The sequence below is a fragment of the Penicillium nucicola genome, assembly GCF_028828085.1.
Source record: "Penicillium nucicola strain IBT 29836 chromosome Unknown utg000009l, whole genome shotgun sequence".
Lineage (NCBI taxonomy): Eukaryota > Fungi > Ascomycota > Eurotiomycetes > Eurotiales > Aspergillaceae > Penicillium > Penicillium nucicola.
In genome coordinates, this window is record NW_026643133.1 from 625,634 (window position 1) to 642,925 (window position 17,292).

Genomic DNA, 17,292 nt, shown 5'->3' on the forward strand with positions numbered 1-17,292 from the left:
TCTTGACTAACACGCCTGGCGCCCTCCTTTCTCAGTACCGTGACATTCAGCCGGCGGAAACAGAACACATGCTCCAGATCTGGCATGTCCTGAAATCTTTACTGTTACAGCATTCTGCCCTAAAACAGACACGGAGGCCAGGACCGGACAGGCATGCTCGTGTGGAGTTCATCTCGTATACTCATCGCGGCCGCATGCTAAAGCTTCACGCAGAAGGAAATGTCATTGGATTCATGAAACGCGGATTGGGAGAAATCCAGCAATATCTCACGGGGCTAATAAACACGGGGCATCCGTTTTGGGATGGATCCAGTATTGACAGGTTTTTCGAGGAAGCTTGCGTAGAATGGCAAGACAAGTAAATTGAATGGCAGGGATGCTGCAGCCCTGTAGTCCGTTATACTTTCCGTGTTGATTCACTATACCTATATATCAACCCTATTATACTTCTATATTCGCGAACTAAACTGAACGAAACAGCTTAGCACTTTCATCCGAGGGCCTATTTATCTGAAGGCATACTTGAAGGGCCTGCTTAAAGGGCCTGCTTAAAAGGCCTGCTTGAAGTTAGGATCTGAGGTACACACCTAGAGCAGGCAGATTCAATCCACAGCATCTTCTCATTCGTGCCTGTCCTCACTCAACAAAGTGGTATGATAAAAACAGTCTCCTGCCTCGGCCTACTCTACGTGACAATCAATATCTTCCTCGATTCAAACAAGAATTACCTAGATCCAAGCAATCTTTGAAAGGATTGCTGTCGAGCTTCTGCCTCCGCTTCCGTCCCTCATACTAGTCACAAGGTGCTCTATACTCGCCAAATTCATCAGCGGTGGGAAGTCAATAATTGTTCAACAGCCGGTTTTGGACCGAGAACCCTTCAGTGGTGTTGCTTTTTCACGAGCATGATAAACCTGGCTTTAGCTCCAGGGCCTAATATAGCCACACAGCTACTCAAAGGCACAAACCCTACCCCAGCGCAACTCTATTTGTCCTCCCAATTATATCGTATTTTGTCACCTCCGTGCCTGCCTCGGGATGGATTTTCTTGAATGACTCCTCGCCATACTTGGAAGTCCCAAAATTAAATAGCCTGGTGGTTGCCAGCGAGAGCCAAGCCAGGCATCAGCTTTCTAACGGCTTAAGTAAACCGAGGTATCGTGGCTTTTAGTCACGGCTCAGCGTGAGGATTCTATGGTATCATTCTTACTAGAACGCCACACGAAAACATCTTAAAATCTGTCAGCCGAGAGCATTGGCAATTATATGCCATCAACATCGTTGACCCCGATGATGCCAACAAAGGAGTTGTTCGTTTCAGCCAGCCTCCGCCAAAGGAAAGGCGACGGCTTGCACACTCATCAAGAACCCCAACGGCTCAGTGCCCAGTCCCCATCCAGAAGCAAAGTCAAAGTCGGCGCGGAGAACTTCAGTATACTGGAGGGCTGCCGAAGTAAGCCTCTGCCACTCACGCCAAATTCCGCATGGCAATTACGGTCATTCGAATCTCAAGACGACCAAGAAGGCTTCCCCTCATCTTGGAATGCTATTACTCTAGCAGATAATATCCACGGCGTGTTTGCGGATGAAATTGAGCTTCAAGATCTATGCCAGCCATGCTTTCCAGATACGGAAGCGCCTCTGGAATGCGACGATGCTGGAAACGAGTCTGAGAGTCGGCCACTACTTACAACAGCACGTAGATACAAGACCAAAAGCCACCGTAGCTCGTCACGGTACAGCAAGACATCAATGCGGATGTACTGCAGGGTAGAGGCCACAGCTCTAGGACGATCGCAGCGCAGTGTCTTCGCGTCCCTCCCATTGTCTCTCCCATTCTCGTCCTTCCGCATGACGCGGGGTATCAGAAAGTTGTTTTCGGGATACAATCGACTGTGCAACGTTTCAAAACCCAGGTGCATTAATGAACATGACTTTTGGCTATTGTTGAAAAGATTCTTCGGCCTGGTGCCACTTCCGCCATCGCTTTCGGGGCTTTTCCCTGCCAATGATGAGATCCCCTACCTCAAAGATTATTTAAGATCCAAACCAGTCCCGGTACAGCATAGCGACAGTAGAGATAGCGATAGAAACCTGGTCAAAATCTGCACGAGGTTGGCAGAGTGGGTTTTCCATCCCCAGTCACCAGCTACAGATTGGGAGATGTTCCAGGGATTTGGGCTTGTTCATCGATTTTGCAACGAAATGGAGTGCAGAGAGCTGGATCCCTCGAAATTGACGGTCCAAACAGCGTGGCTTCGGGTAAATTCTGCCTTTTGTGCACACTTTCAAAGCATCGGTACTAACGCACATCCAGAAACATAATATTTCTTTCCGGAAAGGCCAATGTATGTTGCAGGTTTGGGAGACTTTGCGGTATTTGCTGTTAAAGAAAAAGCATTTTGATCCGACGCAGATAATAAGGGGCGGGCTCCATCAAGTATACTTGGCGCTCTTGACCCCGGGGCTCAATGCCGACGGTCGCTCCGGTAGCACACCGGCCACTTCTCCAAAAGGACTGTCGCGATAAGGTGGGCGACATGCGTAGGTTCTGAGCCACTGACTCTATTGGTGATCTTTCCCCCGGCGCGCTGTTCGTAGTTCAAAATTTCCTCATTTTTCATTCAGTGTCCAGCTTCACCTGACATAATCTATCTGCTACTGTAGCTTCTACTCTCTGACGAATCTGATGTAAACGTTCTTCAGTAAAAAAAGATTGGCATAATTACTGCATGATGATATCTCTTCGAGTCATCACTTTTCCTCCCAACCAGTAAACGTTTGGACCGGGTCTTTCCTATTAGCGCTCCAAATTTGGAACACGCAGGCTGTCGAGCCTTCACATACGGAGAAACATCCTGGCTTGGCTACATTATCACACATTTTCTTCCTTGTGCATATGCTCATAATAGGCATTTTGGCAGTGTAGGACGACCCCAGCACATGAGTGGAGTGGTGTGCGCTTCTCAACGTCTCCGGCACATGAGCATTGAACCAAAGTTGGATTGACGTTGAAGAGCATAGACCATGGTCTCGGTGCCGCCCGTGGCATTCACAAACCTAGCTTGTCAGTGGAAAGATTGTAATAGACCAAAAGTGGGCGTCTCATCATGTGCCACTTTTGAACGGTGCGTTTGGGGCCAGGGATGCAAGATGTAACCTAGTACACAAACAAAGTCGCAATTCCCCCACTGTCAACAAAGAAACTTATCAAGTCGAGTGTACAGTCAGGGCATTCCATTCCAACCTCGATTTCTTCGCAGACACGCTGAAGCTCAATCAATCATCCTGATGGCATTTCCAGGCAACGGCATCCCACATGTTGTGGTTACAAGCCCTGGTCCCGAACGCCTGGTTTTAGAAATTATTTGCCCGAGGCTCCGACCATGTATGACATGTGCAATGAAACAAGTTGAGCCTCCAAGGTACCCACGTCTCATTGGGTATTGTCGAAGGAGATGGGTCGGACGCAGAGAGGCACGAGGCTCCTTGCTCTCTCGCTTCGGACCGTCGATACGAGACTGTCGATAAAACAGGTCAGTCCCAAGTGAAGCCAGAAGATCTTACGCTATGACCCATGCGATACTTGGACTGACCGTTACTTTGGATACTCGACCGTTTCCAGGTTCCAATTTACTTCAATGTTAGTTTTGATGCGGGGATTTCCTCCTCCAATCAACTGGCCAGTTCTGCACGATCGCATGTCGAACTCAATTACAAGACGGGGCTTTGTGTAATTGTTAACCAATATTATGAGCTATTATTCTAACCCTGTGGTACAATGTAGTAATTTATTTCCGTGATTTTTTGGAGATCGGTTTCCCAGGACGAGTCAACTGGCCAGTTCTGCACGATCACACTTCCAACCCCATTGCAGGAAGTGGCTTTGTAGATTCATGAATGGATACTTTCAGCTACCATCCTCACTTTGCGCTTCATGTTAGATTTATTGAACTATCAGTTTTGAAGTATTGGTTTCTGAATTGGCCTATCGCCAGCCAACTGGCCAATTTAAATCATCCAACCTCTGCCCCCATTTCCACAAAGTGGCAAAAGATAATGTATATTTTTGCTTTCAAATAATCTGAACTGCTATCATGGCTTTTTCACCGAATGAACACTGCTGTATGCCTCAACTCAGGTTCTGAACCGCATGTAGGGCTACCATGTAGAATATGCATGGCCATATTATTAGTCATCATCCAAGCAAATTACCTAATTTGTGAAGGAAGCCAAGTGGGCACAAGAACTTGTGAACAATACCCACGGGTAGGGGACAAGTTCGGGAATAGGTAGGAGAGACGTTCTTGCTAAACCCCCACAGCGACTGAATGAACTTCGTGTATGCGAAGCGGTCGGGCGGCAAACGAACCGAAGAATACGGAAGGAACATTGCAATTTTACAAGAGATCAGATACTGCTAGACGCCTAGCGGCTCATTTGGAACTGTATTGGGAGCCAACCACATCAACCGTGGCGGGCGAACCCGAATAATCACTTGGAGATATGGTGTATTGTAGACCATATTGCGGCGCAAGATCCCATCCCGCACGGCACCCAGATCATCACGCCCCATTTGATGCGAACAAAAATCCTCATGAAATGTATCAACTCGTCCCCAGATAGGACGCGGTGGAAAGTGCGAGGGAGAGAATCCAGTGATATGAAGTTCCACCCACTCCATCCAGAATACACCTAACTGCTCCCTGATATACTCAAAAATATCTGCTATCCCCGTTGAGACCCCCATCACATCTGGACCCTCCCATTGAGTAAATGGAGACGATGGGGAGGTGGCCACGAGGATGAAATGCTTGGCTGAGCGTAAGCGATATGAGTTTGTTCAATGGGTCTGACCACCTACACCAGGAATGGATCCCTGACCTCCCCCGCTCTTCTGAAGCCATTTCGGGACGAACGGTTGCGCACTTACGACCGGTGCCTTATGCGTGGGCTGCATCCGGGCCTGTTGTGCTTCCCCTGGCTCTTCTTTGATTACCGGCCGTTGGGTGAGACCTGGCGAGGACCGGGAGTTGACGGGTGGCCGGCTGCTGAAAATATCTTTTTTTCCACATATCTCAGAAGCCTCACATGAGAGACTACTGATGGGAGAAGCAGACTGGTTGCTTTTGCAGCATGTGGATGGCATCTTGGAGGTGGTCGTTCCTTGGCCTTCGCTGAGGATCCTTGGCACAAATACGCATGCGTATACAGGAGTATGCCCAAGGAAATATTTTTGAACATCATGGGGGCTACGTCACATGTTTATATACATGTACATATTTCGTGTCACTGACTCAATACCCAACGGCTATCCACCAACGCGAAGATCATAGTGGATTTGCTGGGGCATGTCTCAGTTTTCAATTCATAATGTCTGAGGTCAGACCCACAAGAAGCTAGTCCTTTGGCTCAACGGATATTGCCCGCAATCCTCGCATTCTCCACCTGGGTCGGTATGCTGGGAAAACTTGTGGATGCTTATCTGGGTAGGTCACCGAAACATATAGAAGATGACGAGATCGCAGATGACACCCAAGCAGAATTTTCAATCAAACTGCTGATACCATAGAATTTTCGATCTCTGCGAGAGATTTTCTGGTATTGAATTGTACTCAGATGACCGACAGACCGAGCGAAACTCTACTCCTGAGTCGTAGAGCAAGTATATCAGGGTAACACTTCCGGCTTATTGCATTTTAGTAACCCGTCAATATCACTATATTCGGGTCACGGAGGCTAGGTCTAAATTGAATGACCCAAATAGCAAACCAGCATGCCCATTTTCTCGTTTACTTTTGTTATTTATGTCATGCAGTCATTGTTATACGATCAACCTTTTGTACTTAACATGTTATTGAATTCAGCCAGTCTATCGAGGTATCCGGCTACACGCGGTCTTATCAGGCCATATTCATATGTGCTAGACACGCTATTGATTGAAATCAGGATCGAAGGACTATCCATGAAGCTCTGTCTGACTACCGGCAGTGCTCCGAAATTTATCAAAACGATAGTGTGATTAAAGAAAAAGGTGAGTTAAGTTTCAGCCCTTTCGACAATCTCTCAATTGCCAAACCCTTCTAGAATCACTCAAAACATCAACTACCAATAATACTCTTCTCCCCTTGCCCTCAGTGGATATTATGCATAAGCCAACCTCCGCGCGAAATTCACCAGTCTCGCGACTTCGGACGCAATCGATACAGTACCACAGTTGAAATCCTCAACGTCATGTCCCTCTTAAACCGAGGCTGGTGACAACCAAGTCAGGCTATAACTTATCATCACTGAAAGCTATATCTTGATTAAAGATGCATTAGACGATTTCAGCATTTTCGGCCAGGCTATATCAACTTCAAATGTAAGCGCCGCTAACCATAATCTGTATTGAGCCCAATCATTACCTATAGGTCACTGAGGCTATCCTTCACGAGGTATTGCTGGATCAAGTTGCCTCTATGTTGATATACAGTCACGTAGAGACCCCAGTCCTGCAATATGCACTGACCGCCAAAATCCTCGACATTAACCTAAGTTCCATCTGGTGTCCAGGAATGGATTCCTGGCCACTTTCATCAATCTTGTGTTAGTTTGTACCAAGTTTTGTCGTCTTAAATCCTATCACTCTCTCTGCTCCGCTTAGAATGAAACTGATTTTCAAGGACACCCTACGCAACGAGAGCCTCGATCTTTGCAGATTATACAAGGCTATACCTGGAAATTTCCACCAAAAACGGTAACAATGCACATGAAGACAAAACCTTTGTGGGCAAAATCCTGAGCTTGCTTGGAACCATGATCTAAAATATTCCTAGAAAGACTAGGGTAATTTTTCATCCTTGCGAGGTTGTATTTGGGCTTATAGACTCCTGATCTAGACGTAGCTCAGGAAGCTGAGGGTCATTACATAAAGCAACATCTTCTTACTAATTCAAAACAATCCTCTGAATAGCAAAAGAAGATCTTTTAAAACCAACGATTCTTGATGTTTACATCATCTTTTCTTTAAGCTAATAGTTCCGAGGCCCAGGCGCTAAATAAATTTCAGAATTACACCACATTAGAATGACAACGGCAAACACTACAGCAATGATTCTTTTTGAAATTTACACCAATCGATTAAATAGTTCCGTAATGCTTTGGCATGTTATCTTACCTCAAGACTCATTTTCACTTTACAATTGCACGATCCGCGTCTCTCTCCCATACGACTATCGCAGAATCATTCCTGTTTTGCACATGGTCTGCAAGTGTCAGTAGTGTGGTTTCTGCTTGCTGATACCAAGAAACTTACACAGCAAATGCTATTCGGCCAGTATGAGCAAAGAGCCCCTTCATACTATCGTTAAATCGTTTACCAAGGAATAGGAGGCATTCTGGATTCTCCAATTTTGTATGAGTAAAGCTGTGCTAGGACTTCTGTTAGTCAAAACCATACGCCAAGGGGGGCACAGTATCACTGTACGATCATGACGCAATTGCTACTTGACAAAGGATTGATAAGACTGACCCGTAAACCTCATCGAGACGGCAAATTTGCGTTCAAATAGCGTCTCCGGAAAATTCACGTTGGTAGCACGCAAGTGTAAGGCAAAATCCTGGCATAACTGAATCAGAGCGTTGGAGCGGCGTTAGATATAGCAGTGTGAAGGCGTGCTCACCTCATGCTCTTATGAAACATCACAGCACAAGCATAAATTTATAAGCGAGCTCTAAATGTATATAAATTGTCCTTTTTCCAGGGATAGGAGATCAGTTTTGGTTTTAACTATTTACTTTTCATATCTGCATTGATTTCTAATCGAGCCCTAGAATTGACATATCAAAGAGTCAATCGCAAAGGCTTTCAGAATGACGCGACAAAAAGAGTATCCCATGATGCAACCCCATTCTCCTCAAATTGATGCCCCATCATCCCCCAACAGTGCTACCAGCAGCACAATCAACAGTCTCACAAGTGAAAAGACACTGGTATCCTTTACCCCAGTTGCAGATATCCAGCCTGAGGCCTGCGCCAGTTCAGCACACAGTGCTCGCCACTGGGCCGTTAGCCGAAAAGTTGCAGTGTCTCTGGGCGCCATAACGTGTTTTTTGGTAGTGTGAGCTTCCTTTTTCACTTGCTCGCTACCGATCCATGCTCTGACAGTTGTGAGTTGATAGCACATTGACGACTTCAATCTATATCGCAAGTATACCTGGAATTATGGCTGAGTTCCAGGTGGGCAGGACCCTGGCAATTCTACCGGTCACGCTGTATGCTCTAGGATTTGCCATCGGTCCCATGTGCACATCTGCCCTTTCTGAGGAATTCGGAAGACAATATGTTTACAAGATATCTCTTTTACTACATTTCGCCTTTACACTATGGGGGGGGTTTGCACGAAATTTCTGTACCATCGCTGTATGTCGAGCGATATCGGGCCTCGTCGGGTCTCCCTCGGTTAGTGTCTTTGCTGGGGTCCTCAATGATCTGTGGCAGATGCCCGAAGATAGACTGGGTGTTCCTCTGTTTGTGTTGTATGGCTTAGGCGGCGCGGCAGCCCCAGAGATTGGACCAGTCATAGGAGAGGCTGTTGTCGCCGTGTATGGTTGGCGATCTTCATTTTGGCTGACGGCGATCCTCGTTGGGGCATGTATTCTTGGTATGATTTGCGTACCAGAGACCTTCGAGCCTGAAATCCTACGAAAAAAGCTCAAGCTTCCAAGGCGCGACCCACGGAAAGCGTTAGCACCTGCATTTTTGCGCCCAATCCATTTGCTCTGGGCCGAGCCTATCGTGCTTCCGACCGCCGCCATCGTCACAATGAGCCAGATTGTCATTTTTATTCTCTATGCAGGATACCCCGTCATCTTGGAACGGACATATCAATTTTCCCCATACCAAGTGGGGTTGGCATTCTTGCCAATCTTGGTTGGGACATTGCTGGCAGCACCGGTGCTATCCATGGTAGATAGGCGTAAGCGTCGTCTGAATCGTTCGGTTCCCGAGGACAATCTCCCCGGGGCCATGCTAGCAGCCATATTGCTGCCAATCAGTCTTCTCTGGTAAGATGCATAGCGATCACTGTTTCTTGCTTGCCACACTAACCGAAGGCATCTAGGCTGGCATGGACCGCTCGCCCAATGGTCCATTGGATTTGCCCTCTCCTTGCGGGTATCCCGTACGGACTAGGATTTGCCTTGTCCCAGGTAGAATTTTCTCCAAGTCATTAAATGTGTCGCTACTGATCAAAATAACTTATTATAGCTCTCTTACCCTTTGTACAAGAACGAAGTTTACGGTGCCGAGCTTGGAGCGTCTGCAATCGCCGTTGACGTAGCTATGCGGTACCTTTTCTCGTCTGTCTTTCCATTATTCACTATTGATCTTATCGACTCTATCGGGTTTGACTGGACAATGACGGCCTGTGCAGTGGTCATGATGGTGCTCACCCCCGTCCCATGGTTGCTGCAGAAGTTCGGTGCTCAGTTACGGAGCCGAAGTCGATATGCTAAGAAGGTTCCTATTATGACTGGACAGCAAAATGAGTCACGGGAAGCTACGCGAGGAGATGATGGAACAGTCTTTTCTGCTCCTTACTCTCCTGTATGAAACCGCAAGGTCATCATGATGAAATTACAAGTCCACAGGAATTAGACGCACAGCGGCAATCAGCACTGCACAGAGATGAAGGCTTGTTGAAGAATTATTCAATTGGAAGCTACGACAGGCTGAGATTAAGAGACTTCGAATCTGTCTGATAGAAGAAGATCATAATGTTGATGGATTTATCATCTACGTGCTGCAGAGGTCCCACTCCGGATAAGACTTAACGAGAAATTGAGGCTATAAGAGAACAATGTTCGGAATCTACGGTGGCAATCGGATATGCTAGCTAGATCAGTGCAGTATCCTTGTTCGTGATCATACTTGTGTTTGGCGGATGTGGAAAATCCTGCCCGTGGGACCCAGCTATATTTAAGCTCTTTATGAATTCAGTATTGACCGAGAGTCGCGCTCTTTCCATAGTTGAATCGAAGTTAAACTCACGGAGATGTGGTTAGCCTGCGCTTTTATCCCCAAAAATTATTACGAGCCGTCCGGACAGCAAAGCCCTTTAATTCACCCTCAAAAGCAAATCTTGAATTATGAAATAACATGTGGATGAATTACTTGTCTGGAGAAAATTATATATGAACTTTTGACGATGTGGCGTCCGGTGTGGGTTTGTGCCTCCACGTCTCTACATCCCAGCCCATACCACTACATTTCAATATAAAGCTCAACATGCTGATGTATACCACCTGGTAATGCAGAAGTGGCCCAATCACTTTTTTTCGATCGCTTTCGACACTGTCTTCACTGTCGTTCTATTTGTTGAGACATTAATTGCCATCGCCACGGCATTGACTTGGTCTTAGAACATACATGTCTTTGGTCTAGACACAAAATAGAAATATTTCTGTGAACCTAAGAGAGCTCTCAACATGTTTGAGTGTACATATTATTTCATTTTCGTGATCGGATGAGTCACCTACTCCCGGCGATAGGCGTGGATATGCTGTAGCAACGTGCAGTCGGTATTTTGCTTTTATGCTCGCACCGTCACACCTTCAAAGCTTATGAGGAGGTCCTTTATTTGAAGGCCTTAATTTAAAAACAATGAAGTAAAAATGAAAATACATGAGAACAAGGACATAGGAGCGTGGGAGCTAAGCTCTATCTATACGTACCGTGTTCATGCCATGCGCATCGATACAATCAACAAAATCAACTAAGAACTGCTATCAGAAAAAAAGGGCAAACTCATTCAAGCATTTTGGCTAGATGGAGCGTTTTCCATCACTGGGGATAGTAGCATAGCCTATATTACTCCATTGATGCGTAGGATTTTCGGTCATGCAGCAAAATCGAAAATCATCGAAAAGCTATTTTAATAGAGCAGGTTTTCGAAACAAAAAGTCTCTGAGCCTATATATGTATTTATGTCTTCTGCAGTCACTGGGCTGATGTTACAAGAACACCGAGGAGCTAAATTTACTGAACACTGTCTTATGGGCTAAGGTGGACTAGCTACAGGAACTCTTCGCTGTGCTTCAATTTTTGACTCATTACGGCAACCAGAGTCAGAATTTTGACTCATGAGCCGAGAATTCCACTTAGGTGGTCCTGAGGAGATTATTCGTCTGCTGAACCCATCGTGTCATGTGAAAGTGTCAGCTAAAGGGGTCAGTATATTTGATTGGGAAATAAGTTAGCAAGATAAAATACGTATGCATCAAGTTATGCTTTTTAAGTATCACATTTCATCATCGTGGTCTTGTTTTCCTGGATTTATTGTTCGTCTCACACTGCGCGAGAGCGTAGAAGCTCATTAAGTCTTCAAAAGTATACATGCTTGGTGGCCGAAGAGAGGCTGCTAAGTCCTTCTGGCAGTGATCAAAGCTGTATTCGAGTCAGGGGTTTGAGTTTACCATTCTTTTGACGAAAGTGATATATAAAGCAGCTACAGAGGTCTTACCGTCCCTAGCTCCGGAACTGCGGTATCCTAGTACCACCAAACTAGATCAGGTAATGTATTGATTAGTGACTTGAGTATTTGTCGGGTTGAAATGAACGTCTGTGACAATTGGCTCATACACTAGATCTCGCGCAAAAGTCTTTAGCTTGATAGAAAGGGGGCATATCCCTGCTTTGCGCGAATTGAAGCAATATAACGGCATATGGTGTATTTAAGATTGTATTCAGTAGGAATAAGAGGTATTTTACCAGACTTTTTTGGTATTGGCAACGAATGAATGCATTATCTGCAGTACATGCGCTTATTTGACCGGATATTATCTGGACTGTGCCGCGAGAACCTCACAAGCACGGCTCTATAAGAAGAAAGAAGAACCCAGACTGGCCAGTTCGCAGCCATCATTGAACTGCCAACACTGAGACTTGCGCCCTGATCCTGAAAGTACCTTTAATTATTTTCTACGTTTTCTTCTGTTTCTGCCACTCCTACCATGCCCGACCGTGTTTTGAAGATACTGATGCTACATGGTCAGTCAATGGGACACTCCGCTGAAAGATCGATTCTGATAAAGAAGACTAGGGCATGAACAATCAGCCCAAATATTCGAGCCCAAAACCAGATATATCAGGAGGGCATTTCACGTGTTCGCTAGTGACAGAGACATCACCTTCGAGTTTCAATACTTGTCAGGCAGACTGCCAGCTTACCCCGATAGGAATGAAGATAGCTACCGATGGGTCTGGGGATATGGTAATCCTAGTGATGGTGAAATCAAGAAGATAGACCTATCTATTGAACATATACTCGACACTCTCGATCGTGATGGTCCGTTCGTGGGCATTGTCGGTTTCTCATCCGGCGCTGCTATGGCAGCGATCATTACATCTTTACTCGAGAAAAGGCGAAGTATCTGCGGCATTACTTGGAAGGTGAATTAGCCCCAAGGGTAATCTATCTGATGTACGATGAGATATATTGACCAGCCATCTTGTTTAGGCGCATCATCCCAGCCTCAGCTTTTCCGTTTGTCTCAGCGGGTTTGTATTGGGACCGCTGTACGAGCAGATCTACACACCATTTATTTCTACACCAACGTTGCTCGCTATCGGCTCCTACGATCCAGTCATTTTACCCGCTCAGACCAGGGAACTGGCAGCTCAATGCCAGAATGCGAAGGTTTTTGAATTTCCTGGAATCCACTATGTGCCGCAGAGCAAAGAATTCCTACAGTTTTGTGTATCCCTCGCCCACTTTTTGGACGACGTACTAGACCCTCCACGGGTTGAACTATCAGCATCTCCTGGAGAGAAGCATGATACGGCTTTACAGACTGGACAGTGTTTGAGGTATCTTTGATAAACCTCGACCTTGACTTTGGTGTACGCAGAAAAGAGGACGGTGTGATGATATAAATACATTTCCTTCCGAGGGCATGGGATTTGAGTACATTTCCTTTCGAGGTAATGGAATTTAGAATACAATTTCTGTATATCGACAATCGAATTCTATTGGCATACATAAGATGCTCTGTATATAGGTTCACGGGAAGAGATCATTTAGCTTTGTATCTTGCAGGGTCAATAAACAAGGCCGATATCTGTTAACCTTGCAGTGCGGAGATCTCAACTCATTGTTTGAGAACATAATACAATAGATTGCTTTACGCGAAAATTAAAGATGAAATGAATAAAACGATATTTCAGCAAGGACACGCTCTGCCACAAATGGATGTAACATCAAATCAGCTGGTAATTTTCACAAACATTTTCAGCTGGACATCTTTAGTGAGCCAAGCGAGAATTGGGACGGCCTTTTTTATATACAGCCGCTGACATCAATTACTGACATAAGTGCAAGGCAAAGTTCCTAATAGATTGGCTCCAGTCGTTTGGAGTGTGGAAGCGCTGATCTAAATGATCGTATATGCGACCTATTATCCCCGATATCTTCTTCCGGTGACATTTTGCTGGTAGAAACCGACAATGTAGTAAATTTCAAGCGTAGATATAGTGTTGAATATACGACTGACCCTTGGGGGGGGGGGGGGGGGAGATATACCGACGGCGACATGGAGGCCGTGGTGACCCTTCAAGACAAAAAGTGCATCAAATGAGCTACAGTTAGTAGTTGTATCCATTATTGAAGACAAAACAAGAAAGCTCAGCTATTATCAAGAGGTCTCCGTGGACAATCCAAGACCATTTAACTGGATTGATGAGAATTGGTGCTTATGCGCTCGGTCAGTTCAACTGAGTTGGAGGGAAAGCAAGCTTGGAGGGGAAACTTGGTAATCAGGAGACATCTTGAATTTGTAGATTGTTCAGGCTTTCTGGATATAATTATTCAATGCGAAAGCCAAGAAGTGGCGAGGGAAAAAATTGATACGAAGGATCATATCACCTGTTGCGCGCACGCAATAAGAGGCGCCAGGAGTAATAGTCTCACAGTTGACTTGATGATTAGAGTTGGGCCAATAACATAATTCCCTTGCTATCACCTCGCACTATATATATATTGAAATGGGAGATGCTCGATGGCAGTCTGGTCAAAACAGACGGGTCGACATATGGTGGCAAGAAAACCCAACAAGTCAGGTTAGGAACTCCAGGCAAATGAGTCTTAACAGTGATAATCGGATGCTATATCAAGGAGCATAATGATCATCAACCTTCAATCAGGAAATGAGTGGCATTGTTGTAACTGTCCATCCTTCTCTACAGTCGTAGGTTGCCCATAACCCTTCCTCGAGGATATCACTGCCTGAGGCAGTAATCACACAAGTGTCGTGATTTCCCCACTACAATATGTACATTCTGACCGTGAAGGTAATGAGTAGGTATTCGTGATAGGCTGAGTCACTACAAATTGTTGACGATACTGCAACGCGAATATTAACCATTAATATTGATGCTTGCGCTATCCGCTCCCGGAAAAATTTCTATCCCCATGATTCCTTAAAGTATGCGCAGAAGATCCAGTTCCCTGTCGCGGCGTGTGATAACACTACCCCAATGAAAGACATTTGCTGGTAGATATACTGTACATATAGCCACCTTTACTACAGTACCACTGCTCATACATAACTCATACCGCGGTAATAGAATAACGCATACAATAAAGATTCGAAGTGAAATGCAGGCTCCTCCTGCTCCAGGTTAAGATATAAGTGGCTTTGATTCAAGTAAGTTCTTGTCCTGTGCTCCCAGCCCTTCTCATATGATTTCGGTCACCGTTTTATTTAACATAAATGCTGATTGATTTTGAATCATGCGTTGAAGGAGAAGTGGAGTAAGAACGAACAAAATCCGTTTCTGCTTTACTTTCAGGGTAGACTTTGGCGTCTTATTCACTACGATCTAAGAATTCTTATTCTGTATGGCAATATTAACCAGATACATGGTCTCGGACGTGATACGGCTTTTTCTTTCGTGTTTCGTTGTCACCAACTGCATAAAGCATTCTGAACCGAGTAATGCCTTTGACTGACCTGGTCCTACGGAAGTGGACTTTCGGCAGGTTGCTGGGCGGCTGTGCCTGCTTGTCTCACAATAGCCTAGAGCGTTCTTAATACAGTAGCAGAATCAGAAGTTACCACTTCTGTGGAAGATTAGTCATGACAGAAATGTGGAGGCGAGAGTCTTCTAGGGGTCAGTTGAATTCCGCAGCTGATCATGTTTCAAGTCTGGGTATGAGCCCGATCAAGAGTTTATTGCTGTCTCAAGGTTGATGAGCCATCATTGAAGAATAAGAGCTTAGCGCAGAGTCTCTATGGTACGCAATAAAAGCGCCACGTTGGTTCTTGGTAAGGTGCGTCGTCGCTCAAAATCCGTAGATTTTGCCGTTCGCTCTCACCCATAACCCATAGTTGGGGGGGGGGGGGGGGGACCTTTGCTCCGATTATAACCCCAGTAATCCTTGCCTAGATGTTGGAGCCGACCCATTGTTCATCTCATCATTTCTGACAATTTCCACGCTTTGTTCGATACTATAACGAGGCGCCTATTTTCGGGGACAATGAGGGGAACATTGATCACTAGTGTTGATTTTTCACCATACTAAGAGCGACACCAATATGTGACTGATTCTTAGTTTGATTAAATGGGCTTCAGTTTTGGTAGCTAAATAATACTCAAGATCTATGGGCAAGGTTGAATGAAGCCCAGTCATATTTCATCTAGCCGGCCCCTTCCTTTCTCTGACACCTGGCTAGGAAGACGAGCATTTTTGGTTTTGTGCTAGGGTACTCACTTGGGGTCGCGGTGCATCATTGACCCGTCATAAATGGGGTATACGCACGCTGGAGCAGAATCCGACTACATGGAGGGAAGAGCCAGCAGTTATTACCATATTCCCCGCTCAAACGAATGCGTCTTGCGCATTACGTGATGCAGTTCCCTGATTATTCCATTCTATGAACATAAAAGACAGCCAGCTTATCTTTCTAATTTGAAGCATGCTACTATTTAAACTTATATGTCAACATGAAGACAAGAACGTGTGGGGCCCTGAAGTGTACCTTGGCTGTAGAAGTATTTCCGTTCAATACCATGGCGTGATAATTAAGTGATACAGCTCTTTGCTGAGGATTCTCATATATAAATGGTTTCCTCCTGCGTTTTTCTGCAAGAAAAAAAGTCTTAACTATCACAGAGATGGATATGCCTGGAAGACGCCGTGGTTCGAATCCTAAGCAACCCGATGCCCCGTTAGCTCAAGTGAGTCGAGCCTTTTCAACATGTGAGCCGACAAAGAAATTCTCAAGGTACGTACAAAAAATGAGAACCGGGAACATTTGGGGTTTAACATTCTAAGCGCGGACGTGTTGAAAAGCGACCTGGGCTGACTCCATGTAGACCTGTGTCCTCGGGCTGGCAAGCACAATCTTCAATGTCACACCTGAACCTCCGGCCTTTCTACCCGCAATCAGTGCCGGAAAGCCATTTACCGTCATTACGCGACATACTAGGAAATTGGATTCCTGAGCGCAGCCTGACCTACGGGGCCAGAATACGACGTGACTTGGTGCGCACAAATGGTACACAAGAACATAAAACCTAGAACATGATTGGAAATCATTTTGCTCTCGGCTAGGGATAGCCACTATAACTAGAATTAGGGGTCACATATTTCTTTACCACAATACAGTATCTTTCGCCAATCAATTTACCAAGCAATTGCCCAGACCTGTGACGCTGATATAGTGCAATTTACGGCATCTGGAACATGGCATACTCTTTCTAATTAATTTACAAAATCGCGATGATAAACAGTGGAGATTCCATGTGTACACAAGTTTCGGAACAGGGAGTTTGGGTTTTTAATTGTCATACTATATCGCTGCATCAAGTCAAACAAATTTTTGAGCGAACGGATTTTGTACTCGCATATCCACCTCTCTCCCACTATGGGGATAGTCCTTTTGCTTCTATCCCAATTCCGAGCAAAAAGTAAGTCGAAGGGCTACAATTTTCCGTAGAGACTTGTATGTTTGGTTGTTTCCTGCTGACCAGGGATTCTTTCTCTCCCTGGATATAATACTTCAAAGTAGAGCCTGTTTCGGTCTTTGCTGATGGCTAAAGAGCTGGTTTCAATGGCGCAGAATTATGGGACAAACCGGTCCAAAAGCAAAGATATCTTGGGGCAATCTCGATCATCTCGTCTTGTTCCCACAAGCCCTGCTTAGGCATAGCACAATGGTCTTTGTAAGTAAACAAAACAATTAAGCCGACCAAATGAGTCTTGCTTCTGCTCTATTGTGCCCTGGTCACATCACACTATCAAATATTGT

The 17,292-nt window shown here is 45.4% G+C and overlaps 3 protein-coding genes across 3 annotated transcripts; 2 read left to right on the forward strand and 1 right to left on the reverse strand.

The window, feature by feature from the left end:
* Window positions 1–1,549: 1,549 nt before the first annotated feature.
* Window positions 1,550–1,853, reverse strand: N7511_008505 (uncharacterized protein; the record flags this gene model as incomplete). The annotated part of the gene is made up of 2 exons (XM_057130882.1): window positions 1,550–1,657; window positions 1,692–1,853. The coding sequence occupies 2 exons, from the start codon at window positions 1,851–1,853 to the stop codon at window positions 1,550–1,552; spliced, it is 270 nt and encodes an 89-aa protein (XP_056981613.1).
* Window positions 1,854–7,854: 6,001 nt separating this feature from the next.
* N7511_008506 (MFS general substrate transporter) lies at window positions 7,855–9,595 on the forward strand (the record flags this gene model as incomplete). Its single annotated transcript, XM_057130883.1, has 4 exons — window positions 7,855–8,102; window positions 8,164–9,048; window positions 9,105–9,192; window positions 9,251–9,595. 4 exons carry the CDS (start codon window positions 7,855–7,857, stop codon window positions 9,593–9,595), a joined length of 1,566 nt encoding a protein of 521 aa, XP_056981614.1.
* A 2,625-nt stretch (window positions 9,596–12,220) lies between these two features.
* On the forward strand, window positions 12,221–12,860 carry N7511_008507 (uncharacterized protein; the record flags this gene model as incomplete). Its single annotated transcript, XM_057130884.1, has 2 exons — window positions 12,221–12,433; window positions 12,501–12,860. Coding segments are annotated over 2 exons (573 nt in total), but the record flags the coding sequence as incomplete, so codon positions are not given.
* Between the last annotated feature and the right edge of the window lie 4,432 nt (window positions 12,861–17,292).